This window comes from Schistosoma haematobium, chromosome ZW, assembly GCF_000699445.3.
Source record: "Schistosoma haematobium chromosome ZW, whole genome shotgun sequence".
Classification (NCBI taxonomy): Eukaryota; Metazoa; Platyhelminthes; class Trematoda; order Strigeidida; family Schistosomatidae; genus Schistosoma; species Schistosoma haematobium.
Genome location: NC_067195.1, coordinates 48,364,199 through 48,386,713, shown reverse-complemented (window position 1 = coordinate 48,386,713; position 22,515 = coordinate 48,364,199). Strand labels below are relative to the sequence as shown.

Here is a 22,515-nt window from a genome sequence, read left to right as displayed (position 1 = left end):
ATCCAGGGAGAAAAATACTCCTGAATGCATAAGTAAAGACACTAGTTCTGATCCATACATAACTGAGCAGAAAGTTATTCAGGTCGAAATATCTGAATAAAATCACCGCAACAGTATTAATAATATTAATTAAATCTGATATGAACAGATTTAGAAGAGTAATAGACGTAAATCCAAAAATATGGAACGTGTTAAAACTTCCCAACGGCAGAAAGTATAACCAAATTATAGAAATAAGCGAAAGTTGTTAAGTACCTTTTGGTTTAAATAAATACATTAATATTATTTTAGCTACAAAAATCAAATTAGAATTGATGCCTTCAATCTAATTACGAATGTAAAATCCACCAGCACATTGACTTAATAAACTTCGTCCAATATGTATAACAGACAATTCTGTTCGTCACATGTATATTCTAGGTTGGAAGGATCAGGAAAGAAATAAGAACGAGAATTAGAGGATAGATTTAATAATTATAGATGCGGACGAGCAAATCTAAACTTCTCCAATTGATCTCTAGCCAAATCACCTAGTTTCTTATGATAAAAGTATGATTATCTGACGGATCCCAATTACCGAATTTGCGCCTTTTCAGATGACTTAAGTAAATGGTCAGTGACTTTTCAGACCGTCACATTCTAGTATTCTTCCCAATTCACTTCTATCCTAGTCAACATATCGACTGGTCCCGATTGGACATGAGTAACGTGATCTATAGACATCTCAGTAAGTGAAGGTTCCTAATCTCAATCAACACGTCATTGAAATGGTTCAAAAAAGTGTGATACTTGATGTGCTCCAGCTGGAGCCACTAGTTTAAATAATAAATGGTTGGGAACACGGATAGGGGAAATCCTAAGAGAATTAGGTTGATGGTGTACTTAGTGAGCTCGAGTGTTACTGGAACTGTGTGGGAGACTAACACTTCTCAGCTGCAAACGCAGTGAATGTGAAGATTCGCATAGATTATTTTTGATAGTTTTATTAATATGGGTCACCTGAAAATCTAAGTAAACTTAAACAGGGATTATGACAGTGCATATCCCTGGATGGAAATAAATTCAGTAACGTTTTATGACAACTCTACATACATCCATAAATGAAAAAAAGGCACATTCTCTGGTCGACAGAATCTAATTACTTCCAGTTTAGATAAGGACATAGTTGGTTCTAGGATCGAGCTGAGAACTTATAAAAATATCCCTGAAGCACTGTTCTCAAGCTAGTTAAGTGCTGAATGATATAAGATTTAAGGGACTGCATTGCTAAAACTTTGTAATCTGTGATCAGATTTGTGCTTCACCTTACAGACCGAAATAAACACTATTTAAGCCTAGTTAGTCCAAATAGTCCTTTTTGATTACTGAGGTTGTTGACTTTTGGAAGCGAATAGTCAGTCCCTATTTATCCACCATTTATTAAGTGCTCGCAATATTCATAACTATGACAAGGGGCGCTGTGTCGATATCAGACTTACATTGTGACTGGTTCAGTTAACATATTCATCAGTTTACTTATTTATGTTCGAATTGCTTCTATAGTCTATCGTTTGTGATGTAGGCAATCAAAATTCATTTAATAGACTGCTTACTTTTATCAAATGAAAACTAACCAGTGGTCTTTCGCGCTATCATTTAGAAAAATATTTATAAGCAGCCGATCATCTTGCATCCGTCTAAACCCATAAAGATTTCCAATACCTCAATGTCTATTTCAACAAAATTATAATTTCGATAAAGTAGTAAATACGACACAAACTAGCATAATGATGGAATACAAACTGGACGCGAAACCACAGCAACCATATAAACGTGATTGCACGTAGATTACGTAAGAGACATCTAGATTATTCATAATACAATCACTAATGCTTGTATCCACTAACATTAATTACAGGCAACAAAGCAATCATAACATGTATTTATTTTTTTATTATCAAATGAAAATTATAAGACTAAATGAAAAATATACTCAACATTATATATCAAGAGGTCCGTATAAACGGAGCAAAAGATGAAACAAATCTCCAAGGTAAGTTAGTCACTTGAACACAAATTTTACAACTATCCAATCAAGCACTTCTATATGATACATGGAAACTGCGCTTGAAATATTTTAATCGTCTCATATTTTTTCGAAAAAAAAATAAGTGCAGCATATAGAAACGTGTATAGTATGCACAAACACGCACATACACAACAATATTATCTGTATGTATAAATAAGTTCGTTATTCGACAGATTAGAATGTAGCACATATAGGCAGTCAGCTTTCGATGTTCAGTTCACATGGTTGTAAATTACTTTTTTCATCATTCAACGAATACTTTTATTCAAAATGGAGATTGTAATTCATCGCAGTTAAGTTATAATGAAACACAGGACGACATATTATTTAGAAGGTTAAGAGTGGCAAATAGCTATTTTATATGTATATCCACAACTATATATAACACTGAAGATGGGTGTAGAGAGAGGAGGGAGAAAATAAATAACAATACGATTTCAAAGTATAGACACAGAGGGGGAAATAATAAGTCATTATCGGAGACGAAATTATATATATATATATATATTGTAACTTCTGAAAGAAAGAAAGAGACAAATCAAAAATGTGATTTTAAAAATTTATTTAAACAAAGACGTTGAATAATGGAACATTTTTCTGGAGAGAAAAATTCAAGATCCTTCTTGTCCAAATTCATCTGTAAATTTACGATGTTTTGCTAAATCTTCAGCATTTACAGTTGGCTTATTTCGTTCTAATGAACTCAACATATCATGCTGTAAAGCAAAAGGAAATAAACAAAGAATTAAGAACTTTTTGGATCAAAACTGTACCAGTATCAATATAAGTGATGATTAACTTACTAGTGTAATAAATGTATCACAAATAAATAAACATTTTATATTAATAAAATATGCAATAAGTTTTGGTGACTCTATATCTGACTACAGATTGGAAGGCTGCGTATTCGGATCACGTTAGCCTTACCACTTTAGTGGCCCTGTAATATCTGACTCCATTTTGATCGTGTGATTATCGTTGTCGGCTTATACATATCGTCAATCCTCGTATATAATTAGTGAATTAAATCGCGTCAATGAATAACGGAATTAAATAAGTTAAATATAAGAATGAAGTTTTGAATCTGTATATTTTGTACAATCGTTGATCAGAACAGACAATCAGAGAGACGGAGCGAAGAGAGCGATGCGAAATGGATTGGAGAAGGTATGTGAGCCGACTACGTTTCCCTTCGCTCCGTCTCTCTGATTGTCTGTTCTGACCAACGATTGTACAAAATATACAGATTCAAAACTTCATTCTCATAGTTAACTTATTTAATTCCGTCATTCACCAACGCGATTTAAGTTAATAATTATGTACGAGGATTGACGATATGTGTAAGTCGATAACGATAATTACACGGTCAAAATGGAGTCAGATATTACAGAGCCACTAAAAAGTGATAATTATTTAGTCTGAAATCATAAACTTAACAATCTTAGAAATTCCCGACAATTCTATGTTTTAGATATGAGAACAAGTTTTTTTTTTTTGAAAATTAACGACTAACTTATGACCATTAGCTTGATCTTAAGCTTAAATTTTTCAACAGATTCTTTAGGTTTGATCCAGTTAACAATATTTCCCGTACTTCTGGAAAGTCAGTTACTGAAATCCAGTTACTTCAGTAAATGCAAATGCGAAAATTTACCGGTGTTCGATATTTATGCATTTGAAAAAAGGGTTGTCTCTACGAAGACTGTCAACTTAGTTTTGTGTATTCGGTTTAACACTGTTATGAATAATTCATATAATAGTTTAATTACGTGTATAGTAGTTTTGTAAAAGTTCATATGGTATAAGCATCAATTATTGCTCTAAAAAAACATTAATGGAACAAGTTACATGACTTTTCTACTGTAATAAAATAACGAAATACAAATTTGATGATAGTGACTTTTATTTCCACAAAATTAGACAAAATCTGTATCCTGTTTTCATGATAGAAAGCTCTATACACCCCACAGACATATTAACACAACTCATACGGGTTAATGTGAGTATATTATTTCACATTATTGTTATATTAACAACACTTTCATTTCTATTAGACAACCATAATTGATATTCACTAATTTCTACGCTAAATAGTGAATTGTCATAAAATTATACATATACGGATAAACAGATACAAAAATATAGAATTATACTACTGAAAAAATTCATAATCAAATTAAGAATGAGCAAAATAAATAACAAACAAACCATAGCAACTGGGGGCTCTCTAAGTTTATCACTTGGGACTTTTTTCCAATCCATTTCTATTGCACCATGATCTCCCGGGGAGCACGGCATTAAAAGATCATTGACGATCTTTGATGGATCAGTAGGAGAAGGACCAGTAACCTATCAAAACAAAACAATTTAAACAATCAGAAATACAAAAGTGAATTGGAAATCAATAAAAGGACTGCAGATAAATATCGAGTAATTTAGCTGATTTAAGATAACTTAGTAGACAGGTTCATGTATGTTGGTGTGACCAATAATGATGTTATTTGATTGCCAAAACCAAAATAGACTATATGGGATCAACTGTGCAACTTAACGATTGGAAGGCAACTGACCTAACCACTGATTCATAGCTCTATTTATACTGCATAATCCTCAAATACAAACAGATTAAAATAAACCTTCACATATGCCATTTTATAGTTTGTCTAAGCCCAATACATATTAAAGCCAATATCTCAATGTTACTGCATATTAAAAAGGTGATAGGAAAAGATATCTCTTTAGGGTTCAAGAGACTTCGGTTAGTCAACCAGTCCTTCTTAACGTAGAATCTAGTATTAGTTTATGCAACGGTTGCTACACCTGACACTAAGATGGGAAGCATGTGATAAGAAATGATATTGAAAGTAATGAAAATTTAAATATTAACAAATGAGATCAAAGTATGGGAAGTTATGGATGACATTTAATTCAAGACTTAGAGTAAGATGGGACTGAATAACTGGAACCTATTTTATACTATGCCATTAACCATCTTAGATCGTTGATTACGAGTATCAGTTTTAGAGTCCTGGTATCAAACTATTCGGATCAATTCAAACTGTTTCATCTGTACGGAAATATTATTAGCTAATCTTTCGTTTTGAAACTGATATCGAGACAACAAGCAAATGTTTCAACCAAATTTAATTCAATAAAAAGAAGTAAATAAGATCATTTTGGTGAAATGAAAAAATGACTGTAAAACAACTGAAAAGTGCACAAAATTTCCTAATAATCTTTTCTTTAGAAAAGAGTAGTTGTCAATGTTCTACAGTGTGACTGTTTCATCCACTTAAACGTTTTTGATATATTAACAATATCCGTTTCGGTCAAATCTGTGAAATGTAGAAAGTAAGCCTTTATCCCTCTAATCATTTGAATCAAGTTTCAATGTGTTCACGCGTAATCATTATATTTACAACAAAGGCTTAACACAGCTGACAGCATTTAAAAAAAAGACGAAACTACAGGTATAAGACTTCGAATTAATTTAATATCATCTCGGGGAGAGGGTCCAGAAGTACAATTCACTGACATATGTCCCTGAGAGTGTTACTGGTCTTTTGAAAACTGTGTACAAAAACACATCTCGAAGAACGAAGGTATAATACCAACCCTACTGTTGTACTCCAAAAGCGGGATTAGATAGGTTTGCCAAACTCGACTATTCCTTTTTAGTTTTCCAACTGATGAAACTCTGGAAACAGTTCTGAAGAAAATATCCAATAGTGATGTAAATCTGTTCCCAAGACAGGCTTTAGACCTGGAGTACACGGATGACAGTCTAACAGTGATCACATACAAGCTATCCAAACCGTACTTAATAAGTTGTTAATTAGTATTATTCAGTATTGCATGTACCTTGTGCCTTAGAAGTTCAAAGAGCCCCTGTAGAACTCATAGGATTGTGTTCAGGCATACACTCTTTGTGGTGAACCAGTGGATGTAGTTTAAAACCTCGTGCACCATTTTTTCATTAATTGATGACATATAGGAGCTTAGGTTAGATGAGTATTAATATAATAAAGATTAATACAATTAAAAAGACTTGCATATTTAAAGTGTGTTGACGTTTGAACCTTCCGAACGGGCATCATTAAAGCTTCCCGAACAACAACTGATATGTCCGCACCTGAATAACCTGTGCTCCTTGCCCCAAGTTCAATAAAGTCTTTCTCTACCAGACTATGAAATATGTTCCCCAGATTCGTTTTGAACATACTAACACGTTCACCTGTTTCAGGAAGGGGAATATATATACGCTTTTCAAAACGACGACGTATAGCAGAATCTAAAGTCCAAGGAGTATTTGTAGCTGCCAACACTAGGACGTTTTGATTATTCGAACAGACACCCTGAAACGATGGTAAGAATAATGCATATATATATAGTTATTATTGTAATCACGTTATTTACACTCATTTATGTCAATTGTTTCACACTATCTCCATGTAAAAATTCTATCACAATTTTGGTTTGTAGGCAGCTGACGAGAAACCTCGAAATAATATGAATTCATACTATTCTGCATCAATGTTTGTTCTTGCTCTATTTAAATTCATAAAGGGAACCAATTGCATGAAAAACACATCAACTTCTTCATCAGAGATATCGAAAATATCTAAAGAATAAACACAATTTTCCAAGTTAGCGTACATAGCTCCTTACCGAAAATATCACCCTTAGATCATTTTTGATAGAGAAACCTAAAGCATTATTGGTTTACATTAACAGCAATCGCATACAGATACTCTAAGCTTAGCAGATCTGAAACCTAATTACTGAGATATTTCAAACCATACTTTAAATGGTGCAAACTAAAAGCACAACAATCCTAAGCCAAATAATTGATGTTATTTTCGCTGGTAAGATGAATATGTGGGTGCTTGCATGATACAAATGAAGTGAAAAGCACCTCTACTGCTTTATACAGCCGCTCGTTTGAAAATATTATTACACTATCTCTCAAGAAACGTTTCGCGTACTTATTTTTGGCTTAAAAGTTCGTCTCAAACAAGCGAAGATGGAGTCATTGAAGGGAGTTCCGAAAGATTTATATACAGACAAAAATTCTGAACTATTCAGTGTATTTCAGTCAGTCAGCTACAACGTAGGACCAGGCACATATGTGCATCGGTCCAAGTTGCCATACCTCATTAACACAACAAGGTGAACACCGGATTCATAAAAGTAGTTAATTCAGAGGTGGTAATATATAAAAGAAAGATTGCATATAAGGATATAGTACAGGAAGAAAGAATTAGTTCGTAGAAAGAAACATATGAAGCGATTTTAATCTCTTAGTTTAAGGGAAGACAGAGAGTGTATACACCAACGCCATTGTGATCGATTCTGAGCCGTCACCCAGTCTCCAACCATTGGTTACGATAGTCACGCGGACCCCAACCAAGCAGTCTGCATCTCCCAACATGGCTCAGACTAGAAGCTAGTGACTTCAATGACTAATGCCACGTTTTGGTTTGGCCTCCCCTAACTTTATTCTTCAGTGTATTTAAATAAAGATTATTGCGGATTACTTATAGACAAAACAAACCACTATAATCCAACTATTTTTAAAATCTTTCTTACAACAACAGCCTAAATGTTTGAAAATTTACCAACTAGCTTTAATTTAAAGGCAATTTTTCTAGACTCCTATTACATTAATGTTGGTAAAATAAAATGTGAAACTCATAAGTCTAGAATACGTACTTGCATTTGAACAAGAAATTCGGTTTTTATCCGTCTTGTAGACTCGGACTCATTATCATTACGTGACCCGCATAATGAATCAACTTCATCGATGAAGATTATACTTGGTTTTTGTTCTCTAGCCATTGCAAATAGTGATCTCACCAATTTCTCAGATTCACCAAGCCACTTACTAACCAAATCTGAGCTTGAAACGGATAAAAACGTTGAATTGTTTGCTTCGGTTGCAACAGCTTTGGCCAAATATGATTTACCAGTTCCAGGTGGCTAAATTTCCAAATGAGAAACTTCGTTACTTAGAGACCATGAAGTTGCGACTCAAACAGACTAATTACAGTATGTTGGACAAATATTATAAAACAACAAAGCATTAACACCAAAAGGCTCCTGAACCATGGAGAAAAACAAATTCACGAACCATTCATTTAATTAAGATAACAAACACGAGAATGCTATAAACTAACTTTTCATAAACTCCGTGATTCAATCTTTAATCTCCCTTAGATTCTTAGTTTTAAAGTGCTTCTTTAGATATTTTATTTCAGGGATTTTTCGTCTTCAATCGTATTCTCTACTTATATTCTTTATTAATACGCTGATACTACTACCAGTGCTACTATTTTGACTTTAAATTTGATAATTTCATCTCCCTGTCCTGATATGGTGAGGTAATTTAAACTATGTAGATATGTGTCAGGCTCTACGTTGCCTATAGCTAAACAAAAGGATGAAAATTAAAAAGACTTAGAAGAAAATTTGTGCATCTAAAAGCAGTGATGGGGAGAGCCAATCAGTAGTAGCCTAATGGGAAAGTCGATCAGAAATGGCCTAAAGATCAAGTACAATTCAATGGTTAAGCAAGGGATCAATTTTCTGAGGATTGGAGTGGTATATATAAGAATGAGTATTCGTGAATTTTATTCAGCAGCCCAAATGCTCTGGTACAGCCGAGGGTGGGGAGAGTCAGCTCTCGCACTCGAAATGCTCTCACATGGCCACACGTATACAGCCACTGCTAGGGAAGTCCTACTCACTGCCTCCTCGCACCGCGGGCGTTGTTTACGAAATTGAGAGGACGAGAAGCGAATGTTCGGCGCTTTAACCGGGTTGGTGGACACGGAGGGTCCACCTAGGACAGTTGGAACACCCTGATTCCAAACCAATGGTGCACATGGGCTCAAGGATCCTGAGGGGACAAAATGTGAATGAACCTATTGTCGGTCACCGGTTACCATGGGACTGCATCTCCTGACGTTGCTCCACTGCCTTGTGGATCAGACCTTTAGGTCGAAGGCTCCGGGTGTGGCTCCCTAAGAAAACCACCTGCTTCGGTCTAGGGCACCCGGGCAGTATTACAGCCCACACATAAATCAAGTGACTTGTGTGGCGCATATGTATTCAGTGTCCCTTCGTACCAATATTTATGTGTTCAAATAAATAAAGAAATACATTCTCGCCCAGTAGTCAGTTGGTAAGCTAACACGAAGCACACCGTATATCAATATCAGATTTCGGATACTGCCCGTCACAACAAGTAAAGTTAAGATAAGGGTGGAAAGACTGAAATCAAATATTTTTGATCACATGAAAATAACCCAATATACGAAAACCAATTGAATTCCTTAAAGCCTAATTAAAGTAACCCTTTTACATTGTGTATGTGTATGCAATAATATTGTGTAACAGCAGTGTTACTGGTTGTGCATTACAACAAAAACGGATAATTACTTTAATCTTTCCATTCAAAAGTTTAGTAGCAAAAATAACAAAGATAAAACAGTTGTTCCTTCACAATAATTGGATACTAATATTTCTTTACCTCAGTTTATAATTGTTAGCGGGATATAGATTGGATTAAAGCATGTTCTGAATAGGATTGTGTTGGGGCACGCTGATTGGTTATTTCTCACCTGATCAGCGCTGGCAGAGACTTGGGGAAGACTCTAGAATCACCTTACGTAAAAATTATAAATATACTAACGATTTTCTTATTGAGAGTCTTACTTCCACCCATCATTGTTATTTGAAACATAATTACATTACTGTTCAACCGCGTTCTGATTTGGGGACTTGTCAAGTGAAGCAGTGTCCAAGAAATACTAAGCAATAAGAGTAGCTGGGTCGTAATAAGAGAAATCATAATAGTGGCGACGGGGAAAAAGGAAAAAAATTCAAGATGCCCATATCAGATGACCAGCTCAACCGAATACTACAATAACAGCAAGCACAACTTGATACACAATTGCGATTGTTGGAAACTCTGACGCAACAGCTTAACATCGACTGCTCGAGCTCATAAGCTAATTCAAGTACTTCTTTTAATGAAGTTTCTGGCAGAATCTCAGAACTCAATTATGACCCTGAAAATGGAAATACCTTTCCCCACGAGATTCAAGCGTTGGGAAAACATATTTAGAGGAGAATTCTGCAAACAAAATGACTCGTGGAAGACTCGTTTGTTGATGCGTAAGTTGGGAAGCAATGAACACGCACGTTATGCTGACCATATATTGCCAAAGTTACCTCGAGAGCTCAGTTTCGAGACGGTAACTCAATCGTCAGAGATATTCGGTGAATCATCCTCATTGTCTAGTATTCGATATCAGTGTTTAAATTTGGTGAAACGCGAAGCCGATGAATCTGACGCTCTACAGATGTCGTCAACCGAGTGTGAGAGGTTCAATTTATGCTCATTGACGGAAGACCAATTTAAATGCCTAATATTCATCAAAGCTCTTCAGTCACCACAAGGTGCTGAGATTAGGACCAGACTTTTAGCTTGACTGGATCAAGATCCAAGCGTCACATTTAGGACACTGACAGATGAGTGTAAACGACTACAATATATCAGACACGACAATGAGTTAATTGAACAAGTCAATCCGAACTTGACCTGCAGTAGCATCAATGTTATTACTAGGTAAAAAAAAAAGCTCAGAAGCTGAGAATAACTCGTAACAAACCAATGACTGCCTGTTGGTTATATGGTGATTGGCATTATGTACGATTCTGTCTATTTAAGAAGCATAAATGTCAGGTGTGCAACAGACACAGACATGAAGGTCATTGTCCACCAAATCGTACGTTCTAGCCCAAGAAGAAACAAAAACGTCCTCGAAAAGTGGTGAAATCAGACAAATCTGAATCACTTTCTCCAGCAGCAGCTTTCCAAGCCGACTATGACGTTTAGAGGAAGTATGTTAATATCTTAATTAACGGCACCTCAATACGTCTTCACGTTGATGTGACACTCGATATCACCCTAGTTTCTAGAGAAACGTATAACCTGTTTGGGAAACCGCCAATGACTATCAACAATCATCGAGTTAATTCAATATGCCCGCCTACCATTTGGCATTAAGACTGCACCTGTCATCTTTAAGCAAATAATGGATACGATGCTAATAGGTGTGTCTGATACAGTAGCTCATCTAGATGATATCATAGTTATGGATTCAACTGACAGCGAACTTTCTGATCGACTACATCAAGCTTTTAACCGAGTGATGGACTATGGTTTCCAACGATATGAAGAAAAGTGTATCCTCAGGTATTCGATCAAATACCTTGATTTCATCTTGGATAAGAACGGTCCTCAACCAGACCCTGTCAACATAGAAGATGACTGTACCAACTGACGTTCCTTCATCAAGATCCTTCTTGGGATTAATTGGTCATTAGAGTACAATTCTGCCTGAAATGAATCGACTAAGAGGTCCTCTGAATGAATTACTATAAATGACAAACTTTGGCAATGGTCAGCAGAATGTCAAGCATCTTTCAACAAAGTCAAATCAATGCGTAGCTCAAAGCTACTTTTAACACACTCCGATCCCAACTTGAGAAGTGTTGTTGCATCTGATGCCCGTAGTTTTGTAAGGAAATGAAGACTTGTTAGTTGGAGTCCATAAGATAGGCGTAATATCATAGAATACTTTTTACTCACTGATTTTATCCCTTTCACCAACTTTACGTTTCTTTCTTATTTTAGTTTTCCACTAGCATTGATATTATGCATTGTTATTCCTTTGATTTTCATTTTACTTAGTTGTGATAGCCTGAAGCAATAAGCTTTTGAGTCAGACTCAATGTCATTTATTTGTTTCGTTTCGTACTGAATGTAACTGATAAATATGGTATTTAGACTTCATAACGGAAAATTAGGAAGGAAAACACTTATTTTGGACTAATGAAATGTGATTCAACACTTAGAATTAATCTGAATATCATGAGTGAGATGAAAGCAGCTCCTCCACACTAATCCGACTAGCTTAGATTTCTTTCAAATTGCTTTGACGATATTTTGATATAGATAGACTACCCACAATAAACTGATTTCAGTAAGTCTATTTACATTGATAGTCAAATTTTGAAGAGAATCAACTGAGTAGAACTTTCAGCTGGCGAATCAGTGACTTACTGTATGAGTAAAATTTACAAAAAAGTGTAAGATCGAAATTACGCAACCGAGAAATATAAATGATTTAGTGAGTTATATCTTTCCTCCAACGTGATAACAAACTTAAACTTACTACAATTCTGACGCCCAAAATAGAGTAGTTTGTTTACCAAGATCTGAAAGCACCATACAATTGTAGTAACACGCCATAGTTGCAAAACAACCATGTACTGAATTAAATTAGAAAACCTTAATATCATCTGTCAACCACCCAGTCACGAGCTAAAATGTCTTTTCATACATTTTCATTTGAATAGCCGGAAAATATCTTTCATTTTAACACATGTGGTGTAAAGTCGAAGACAAGTAAGTGTACATTGTTAGTTACATTAATTTTGCACTTAGAAGCAATCTTTGGATGAGGCGTTAACATCAAAAACTGTTTTAATTGAGGTTTGGATAAATGGTACGACTTACGCCGTAAAGAAGAATCCCTCTCCAAGGAGTACGCTTTCCAGTGAACAGGTGTGGAAACTTTATAGGTAGAATCACCGCTTCCTTCAAAGCTTCCTTTGCTGACTGTAGACCAATGACATCATCCCAGCTGATATTAGGTTTTTCAGTCACTATCGCTCCTTGCAACTGAAGTTGAAAACGTGAGTTTTCGCCGTCTTCCTTATCAGAATCATCTCTTTTCTTTTCCCTTGTACCACCAGAGTTTGCTTCCTACAAAAATATGGGTTTTAAACATGACATACAGACTAGTCAACAAATCAAAATACAAGTACAAAACGATATTTCTGACTATGGTCGCTAGCACTTAGAAATTTATTTATTTATTTATTTGAACACAAATATTGGTATAAGGGGGCACCAAATATATATGCGACACAAAAAACAAAGAGAATGGGAAGAGAAAGAAAGGTAAGAAGTGTGAAAGAAACAGAAAAAGAAGAACAATAACGACCAGATTAGTGTAAGGTAGTGTAATAATAATAATAATAATAATAATAACAATAATAATAATGGGGGAGACGGAAAGGTACAATCAGAAGAAATCTTACAGTTAAGGAAGAAACAACCACATTTCTTTATGAAGAAAGTAAAGGGTTACAGCAGGATCGCCACTGGCTTCTATTATGAACCATATCTGATAACGTCTCTAGCCACTGTGTTGCACCATCTCTCGGACCCCAACCAGGGAGTCGTGAAGGACCAACACAAGCCAGCCCTTTGCAACTTTCTTTCATACCACGACACCATGTCATACACTGACCACCTTTCCGCTTTCTCAAACCAGTCTCAGCGTCGGCAAATAATGCACGACGTGGAATTGTCTGAGACGATATTCGTAGAACATGTCCAAGCCACCGAAGTCGGTGTTTCAAGATGGTGACACCAATTGCATTATCATCTCTGTGCCCGAACACACGATGCCGAACCCCTGCATTACTAACATGGTGTTGACACTGGATGTCAGCAATCCTTCGGAGACAACGAAGATCGAACACAGAGAGTCGTCTAACATCCTCAACTCGGAGAGACCAGGTTTCACAAGGATAGAGCAAAACTGCTCTCACCGACGCGTTGTATATTCGACCTTTTACAGCCAGACTAACATCACGAAGGCGCCAAAGATGGCCCAGGTTGGCCTAAGCCGCTCTGGCTTTCACTATACGTGCATTGGTCTCATCACTCACGCCACCACCAGCATTTATGCAGCTACCTAGATACACGAACTTTTCGACTACTTCTATCTGCTCACCATCCAGGGTGAGCACAGGATTAGGATCCTGCCAGTCTTGTAGAAGTGCTTTGCACTTCGAAGGTGCAAAGCACATACCATACCTACGGACATTGATTGCCAACTGATTAAGTACGGATTGCATCGCTTAGACATTATCACACAGTAAGACAATATCATACGCATACTCAAGGTCGAGAAGTCTTTCTCCAGGCAGCAGATCCACACTGCCATTACTTACATCCATCAGAGCTGTTCCCAGAATGTCATCGATGGCAAAGTTGGAGAGGAATGGTGAGATTGGGCACCCTGTCTAACCCCACTGCTTGAATGGAACAATGGAGAGAGGTGGTTGTATGCCCTCACTCTGCCTGAGGTGTTTGTATATAGGGCTTTTAGGATGTTAATAAACTTCTCAGGCATACCCTTCTTCAATAGACAACCCCAGAGAACAGTCCTGTTCAACGAATCGAAGGCAGTCCTGATGTCAAGAAACACTACGATTGTTGGCCTTTGAAAAGTATGGCGGTGTTCTAACATTTGGCAGAGGGTGAAGATGTGATCAATACATCCTCGACCAGAACGAAAACAAGCCTGCTCCTCGCCAGTCAATCTTTCTCGGGTTTTGAACAACCTACGACGTATGATGGAAGTCAATACCTTGGATGAGATCGGAAGTAGACTTATCCCCCCGATAGTTGTTACAGGAACGATGTGAACCCTTTTTGAAGATAGGGACAACTATCGACTCATTCCATGATGTTGGTACACTCTCTAGTTCCCAGATCTTTGTAAACAATATAGTCAGTTCCTTAGCCAGAAAGTCACCACCATCTTTAAAAGGACCCAGATTTAAGTCATCTGGACCCGGTGATTTGTAGCGCTTCAAGAGTTGGAGTTCCTTGCAGACTTCCACCTCATTTGGTGGATCAGTCAGTCAGTCAGTAACAACGTAAAACTTCGTACGTACGTACATCAGTTCGAGTTGCCACACCACATTAGCACAGAGATGCAGCGGTCGATTCAAATACCGTGGTGGTAGAGGTGGTAAGAGTATAAGCAGTTGCCAGAAAGATTAGGGTTTGAAGATGTTATTCAAGAAGTATAATCCAGTGAAATAAATTTGGAAAGAGGAAAAAAGGGACATGAAGAATTTGGGAGAACACAAAGAGTGGATGCACCTGCGCCATTGCAAACTATTTTGAGCCATATCATTCAAGGTCTCTAACCATCGGTTGCTACCATCTCGCGGATCCCAACCAGGTAGTCTACATCTACCAACATGGCTCAGTCCACCTGTTAGTGACTTTACGGATTTGTGCCACGTTTTGGCCTGGTCGCCCCTAGCTTTCTTCCAACCTACTCCTACATCATAAAACATCGCACGTCGGGTCAGTTGGTGGTTGGGCATACGTAACGTGTCCCAGCCATTTCAACTGATGAGGTTTCATTACTTCATCAATTTATTTGCCATCCTTACCTAGTACCCGTTTCCCAACAACTGTGTTACTTACTCGATGGACCTAGGATATACGAGCAATGTTTCGAAGAAACCTATGATCAAATACTAGTAACCTATGGATATCCTCTACTCTTACCGGCCATGTTTCACTGCCATAAAGTACGACGGAACGAACTGCTACGCAGCAAACACGTCCTTCGGTTGATAGACGGATATCTCGCCTACGCCATAAATGACGCAAGTTGGCAAAAGCTAGTCGAGCCTTCTGTATCCGTGCTGAGATTTCGACACACACCAGACCACAAGGGCTGATGAGACTTCCAAAATAAGTGAAGCGGCCGACACGCCCAACTACTTCACTCCCTATCATTAGTTCAGGTGTCCATGCAACCCAATCCTGAAGCAACATTTTGCATTTCGAGGGAGGGAATCGCATGCCGAACATGCTTGCATTGTTGCTCAGAGTGGTCAGAAGACTCTGCATTTTGTCAGCGTCTTCACCAAATAAAACTATGTCATCTGCATATTCTAAGTCAACAAGTGAACCTCCCGGTACAAGTTCAACTCCTTGAAATTTAGATGAGGAAAGTGTCATTTCTAAAAGCACGTCAACGACAAAGTTAAACAAGAATGGGGGACCCTGACGAACACCACTTGAGGTAATCAATTCTGATGACAGTTCACCATAAGCTCTCACTTGACCAGTTGTGTTCGAGTAGAGAGCCTTTATAAGGTTAATATACTTCTTTGGTACTCCTTTCAGTGACAAACACTGCCATAGAACCTCACGATCAACAGTCAAATGCCGCATTAAGGTCGAGAAATACTACCATTGTGGGGCGTCTGAATGTGTGTCTATGTTCTAGAACCTGACGTAGTGTGAATATCTGATCTATACAACCACGTCCAGGTCGAAAACCGGCCTGGTTTTCTCTAATCTGCTCTTCACGAGCTTTGATTAGGCGTCGAAGTATTATTGAGGCTAATATTTTAGACACTATATTAGTCAAACTGATTCCTGTGATTGTCACAAGAGGACTTTTGTCCTTTCTTATAGACTGGCACAATCAGTGATTGAGACCAGTCAGATGGGATTACGTCCAGTTCACAAATTCTACCTAAGACCTCAGTCAATCTCACTGTTAATACTGGACCACCATTCTTAAAAATCTCAGGAGTAAACCTGTCAGGGCCTGCTGCTCTCCCTCGCTTCAGATTTCCTATGGCTTTTTCAACTTCATATAGAGTCGGAGGACCTACATTAACTTGCCATTCAGGTTGACTGGAGATCGTGGGAAACCGAAGTGTGGCTGAAGGCCAGTTGAACTAATCCCTAGAGTGTTCTGCCCATCGATCCAATCTCCTGGATTGAGAATGAATGATATGTCTATCTTTCTCTGAGATTGTCTCGCTAACAGTCGGGTTCCTAATACCGGTTTCCTTAACAAGTCTGAACAATTGTCTGCGATTACCTATTGCCGCTGCCTTTTCCATCTCTTGCTTTCGCTACCCACCACTGTTCACGATCATTGCGTAGGCTTCTTGTCAGCTTGCGCTTAAGCTCACTCCGCTCGTCATTATGTTCAGAGCCAGATGGAATGAGTTTTCGAGCATCTATCAGTGCGGTAGATGCTGTTGAGATCCAGTTTTTCTCCCTAACCTTGTGGTTTACCGTATTAGCAGATATCACTGCTGTTTCCACAGCTTTTCGGATATCATTTCATGCTGCCTCGGGGTGAGCGTCACATACATGGCTGTCTAACTGTTTTCCTAGTGGTTCCTCAAATATACTCTTAGCTTGATTATCATTAATTAGGGCCCTAAGAGGTTTCCTTGCAGCATTTTTCCTACGTTCAGTAAGACGCAGACAAATACGTGCTCGCACTGGAGCATGATCTGAATCTAAGCATATGTTCCAGAATGGGCGACAGTCTTCTGTCGAGCCTCTCCATCGGTGGCTGATAGCGATGTGATCTATTTCGGTCCAACGTTGGGACGAATTCGAGGGTCGCCATGTTAAAAGATGTTTTTACTTATGCTTAAAGTTAGTATTTGCAAGAAACAGGCGGTTATCTGAGCATAGCTGTAACAGACGGTCGCCATTATCTGTTCTTTGAGCCACAACTACATAAGATCCTCCCAGGTGTCTTTCCCTTTCGCTTAATTTACCTACTTCAGCATTAAAGTCACCAGCCACTATTACTACATCAGAGCGCCTAGCTTTTCGGAGGTCGGAAAGCTTTCTATAAAACTCATCTTTTACAGCATCTGAGCTGCAGTCAGTGGGAGAATAGGCAGAGACGACGAAGAGGCAACGACGGGTGTCCCTATCTTTCCGAGTCCTTATTGTTCCATTTAGTCGGACAGTGCACAAACGACTGTCTACTTGGATCCAGTCTGCGAGAGCTAGTTCTGCCCTAGGGCTCGACGCTATACCTACATCAGCAAGGCCACGGGAAGCAGCATCAGGGCTTCCAGATACACAGTGTGAATCGAGTTGGTTCTTTATTTTGACATGGTGAGGTCAAATGAATGACGCTACTCGGATCATGTATGTGTGTTTCGGAGACACAGCACACATCTATGGCGCGAGATTCTAAAGTCCTAGCTAAGGAAGCCTGTTGTCCTATTTGGCACAGTGTTCGGACGTTAAAAGCTCCTACGTGTAGTTTAGAGCGTGGTTTCAGGAGACGAGGAGTAATGTTCCGCGTGCTCGAATCGTTCGCCCTAGCGGTGCGAGGTGATAAAGGGCCGTGAGAAGGGTTTGTCGGGAGATAAGAGAGATATTTGGTGTAAGAAGGATTTGAATGTGACCAACTTGGTCTCGTGTGCTGCTACGAGTATGAAGGCTGATGTCACCTCCCGGCTGTCTACACCGTGGAAGGGTATTTCTTGAGGAACCTGAGAAGGAAGTTGGATTAATGTTGGCCTCAACGACCTGGGAGCGTGACCGCAGAGCCCAAGAGACAACTGCCTAAGGCCGGTCGCGCACGGCCTTTTTGTGGGAGGTTTTTAATGTGTTAGCTCCGTTCTTCAAAGGGCCTTACCGCCGGAGACGGAAATCCGTGAGGAAAGGTGAGGTGTGAAATCTTTAGCGTCGACCATTTCTAACCCCGTCCTTCCTTGTGAGAAGGCAGCATCGCTGCAAATGCTGGTTGCCCGAGGGAAACACCTTACTGCTGTCACACCCCTCTACAGTCAGCAATACGACTTCGCCCTTAGACCTTGAGTTGCTGCTTTTAGTCTTACCGTTCTCCAATCGACCTGCCTGGCATGGTAGAACCTACAGGAACATATGTTCCCGCCAATATAGCTCGGTTGGGTCATCACGAAAGGCAAGCCCGACCACCGCGTCAAGGTAGCAGCTACGGTCACCGGCCATGGAGGGCAGGACAGTCTGACCGATGTTGGTGGAGCAGCAGGCCAGTTGAACTGCCCTTCAAAAAATTTTACCCATCGTCCAAGACACCAATGGATTTTAGTGTTTGGCATCCCGTCATCCTCATAAATTGTCTCGCTCACACCAGACTTCTTGCTGCCAGTGGGTCGGATGAGTTGGAAGAGCTTCCGGTAGTTACAAGATGCAGCTGCTACTTCCAGCTCATTAGCACGCTCCGACCACCAGACTTATCGGTCCGTACGCAAGATTGCCCGATTTCATTACGTAACAGCCTTCGTCTATGGTCAAACTCACGGTCACCCGGAGTAGACCGACGGCCTTCGATGAGTTGTAAGGAACCTGAAGAAACCCAGCCCTTATAAGCGGGACGTTTCGTGAAGCCGCAAGCGGCTTTACTTGTCATTTTCATGGCGTCATGAAGTTGCAACCAATGCTCATCTATACTTCTCGGTGGGATGGTAGCTAGCCCAGAAGCTAGCTCAGTTCGACACTTACTTGCAACAGAAGTTGCAACCAACTTGCTGAAATCAATCCTTTGGTAGCGGTCACTTCGTTGGCCACTAAAAAGTAAGGTAACATTGGCGCAGACCAGGGCATGGTCAGAGTCCAGATAGGTACTCCAAAAGGAGCAACAGTCTTGTACACAACCATGCCAGTGGTAGCTGATCGCGATGTGATCAATCTGAGTCCAGGCCTGAGATGTAGAGGGAAGACGCCAGGTGGCACGTCGGCGATGGCTGTGCCGAAAGTTGGTGCTGGCCAGAAACAGGTTGTGGTCTGTGCACAGTTGCAGTAGACGGTCCCCGTTATCTGTCCTGCGACCAACAAGTCCTCATCGGCCACCCAAACGATTCTCTTCTGTGGCTAGACGCCCGACCTGAGCATTCAAGTCTCCGGCTAGTACTACAATATCTGTCGAACGCACTTTCCGGAGAAGAACAGTTAACTGGTGGAAGAATTCACTCTTGATTGCATCCGGGCTGCAATTTGTCGGGGCATAGGCGGAGATGACGAAAAGACATCGTTTCCCACGCTGATTTCTTCTCACTTTGATGGAACTTTCTAATCTAACAGCACATAACCGACTGTTAATGGGGATCCAATCGATTAGTGCTGCCTCAGCTCTAGCACTTAGTGCGACACCAACGCCAGCAAGACCAGACGAAGATGCCATCGGGTCCTCGGATAAACGCACGTAAAACAAGCTTTTTGAAGCGACAGATGGAGAGCGAATTTGTAGTACTTCACCAGAGTCTTGAATACGGGTCTCAGATAGACAACAAACATCGATATTAAGACTTCCCAAAGACATAGCCAGCCCTATCTGTTGTCTGGCCTGCATGAGTGTGCGAACAGTGAAGGCAGCCAGTTTGAATGGTGCACGTGGTTTCAAAAAAATTGCTTGAGTATTCGTATTTGGTGGTAACATACAATTTTCAGCCGGACAGTGACTCGAGAACGTTTAGATAGAGTCGAATTTCCACCATAGACGAGCTGCTGTATAAGTCGAAAAAATAAGTATAGACAGAGTAGGAATAAAAGAGTGAATAAATGACGTAAATAATAATAATAATTATTATTATTATGTCAATTGTTTGACTGTTAATCGAAGCGTGAATAGAATTTACAGTAAATATCGTCATTTTCATTTTATTTGTGTGCGGGCTGTGATACTGCTCGGGTGCCCAAACCGAAGCAGGTGGTTTTCTTAGGGAGCCACACCCCGAACCTTTGACCTGGAGGTCTGATCCACAAGGCAGTGGAGCAACGTCAGGAGATGTACCTTCCCAGTTGACCAGATTTTTAAAACAAGTGTTTACATGCAGAATATAGGTGCATGAACCTAGTTGCAGCTAATAATAATAAATCAGTAATGATAAACCAGTCTTGAATAAGAGCTGTCCCGTTATAGCTAGGGGTTTTAGGATAGCGTAAGTACCACACAGGACTATCAGCGGGACAAACGACAGTATGTCTATCAATCTTAAGACAATATTGGTAAAGTTTAAAGAGCTTGAGTCTCTGCTCAGGACGATATTAAGACGCGCTAGAAAGTTTAGCGAACTACTATATGTACGATCCTAAAGTAAATATTAGATTACAAAACACATCAGAAAACTGATTATATACGGTGTAAGACTGACAGTGACAATAATCAGTACACTCCAAGTATTACCCAATTGATAACCAAACATAAAGTGGCCAATTAACTTATATTGTACCAAAATATGCTCTGTGTACTTAACACCAGGTAACGACCTCAAAGAAATTACCAGGTTTATACCAGCGAGTCAAAGTCATTGGGTATCCAAGGCCAATAAGTTTGAAAACTCTGAAAGTTCGTTGGCGCACTAATGTATGGAACATTTCCTGGTTATTATGAGAAAAATAACGAAATTGTAGGGACTTCAAAAATGTACACGATATAGTGACTCGGTTTTATAAATTTGGCCCTTTAGCCCTACGCTTATCTAACGACAGATTCAGTACTCTGAGGGTTGACCAATGAATACACGCAGTTTTTTCACTATACGGGATTGATCAATATATAGTGAGTGAAATTTCCAAATCCATACAAGAATTAAACGTACGCTTTTTTCACGGGACTTTGAGGCCATGTACTTCTTTATTTGCTCAGCCCTGTCAAGGTACCGCGCACAACTGAGCTGAATAGATTCTTTAGCTCGATCACTTGGAGCCTCATCTGAAAAACAAACTCAGCAGTAACGAATAACTTACACTTAATGGCATGGATGAAATATTCAATTGCATGTTCGTAATATCTGAGCGCCTGCTCATAATTCTTTGCTTTGTCCTCATTCGTTGCGAGAGTGACTAACTGTATGCCTTTCTAGAATTCATAATGCTGCAACAAGTCCAAACAACCTTACTTCAAGCGACATCCAGGACTTTGGGAAACTGTCCGAATCACCCTCGCTCTATGGGTTGTGTACAATATCCAATAATAAAATTTTTAAACGAGCAAAATTATTTAATTACAGCTTACTCAGATGCATCGAAAGGTTATAAAATCCAGTCTAAATATGTGTTTCTGGGAAAAAGATCACCCGAAAATCGGTTTGAATACCAAGCATACACTTTGATACAGGTGTAGCGGTAAATAAATCCCCAAAATAAATAGCACTAAGTTTTCGACATTGGATGCTGACCATATGTGTTAGTGGACTCATCTAGCTGAAGGCGCTCGGTCATGTATCCGCACCAGATCACGTGTGGTAACGCCGTGCTCAACATCAACCGCAATCGCTAGCCAGATTAGATCAGAGAATTTCGATATATTGGTCATCGCCAAATATACTCTTCCGATCTCCTCGACTCTGTCTTTTGATTTCTCTGGGTGGGAACGAAATACATTAGAAGGTGTTACTGGTAGAAGCGTTGTCAAACACTGAATACCTGTGACATCATCATTGGTGAGACCGACGTGATCTGGTACACCTTATTGCAACTGTGAGTCTGTTCCTTTTTGGGATTTTTATATATCATTGCCTTATTTTTTATTTTTTTTAAACATTGTGATTTTTTTGGTGTTTTTTCTTGGATATATATATATTTTCCCCTCGTTCATTACCGTACATCATACTTCATCATGACTGAACAGACACCTAAAGTACTCAAGCTTAAGACTTTGTCCCCGCCTTCGTTTCAACTGATGCCTTTCTGGCCCGACAACATCGAAGCCTGGTTTTGCTGCGCAGAAGCCGACTTC

General features: G+C 39.2%; 1 protein-coding gene across 2 annotated transcripts; it reads right to left on the bottom strand.

Moving 5' to 3' along the window:
- Positions 1–1,915: 1,915 nt before the first annotated feature.
- On the bottom strand, positions 1,916–21,715 carry VPS4 (Vacuolar protein sorting-associated protein 4). 2 transcript variants are annotated; one of them, XM_051218775.1, is made up of 8 exons: positions 21,677–21,715; positions 21,525–21,636; positions 21,377–21,489; positions 12,657–12,905; positions 7,781–8,047; positions 6,121–6,423; positions 4,277–4,417; positions 1,916–2,784 (listed from the first exon to the last, which is right to left on the bottom strand). In XM_051218775.1, exons 1-8 carry the CDS (start codon positions 21,686–21,688, stop codon positions 2,680–2,682), a joined length of 1,302 nt encoding a protein of 433 aa, XP_051071687.1. In that variant the 5' UTR covers positions 21,689–21,715; the 3' UTR covers positions 1,916–2,679. The 2 variants fall into 2 exon arrangements, with proteins under 2 accessions (XP_051071687.1, XP_051071688.1); XM_051218776.1 differs by lacking the exon at positions 12,657–12,905.
- Positions 21,716–22,515: the final 800 nt, after the last annotated feature.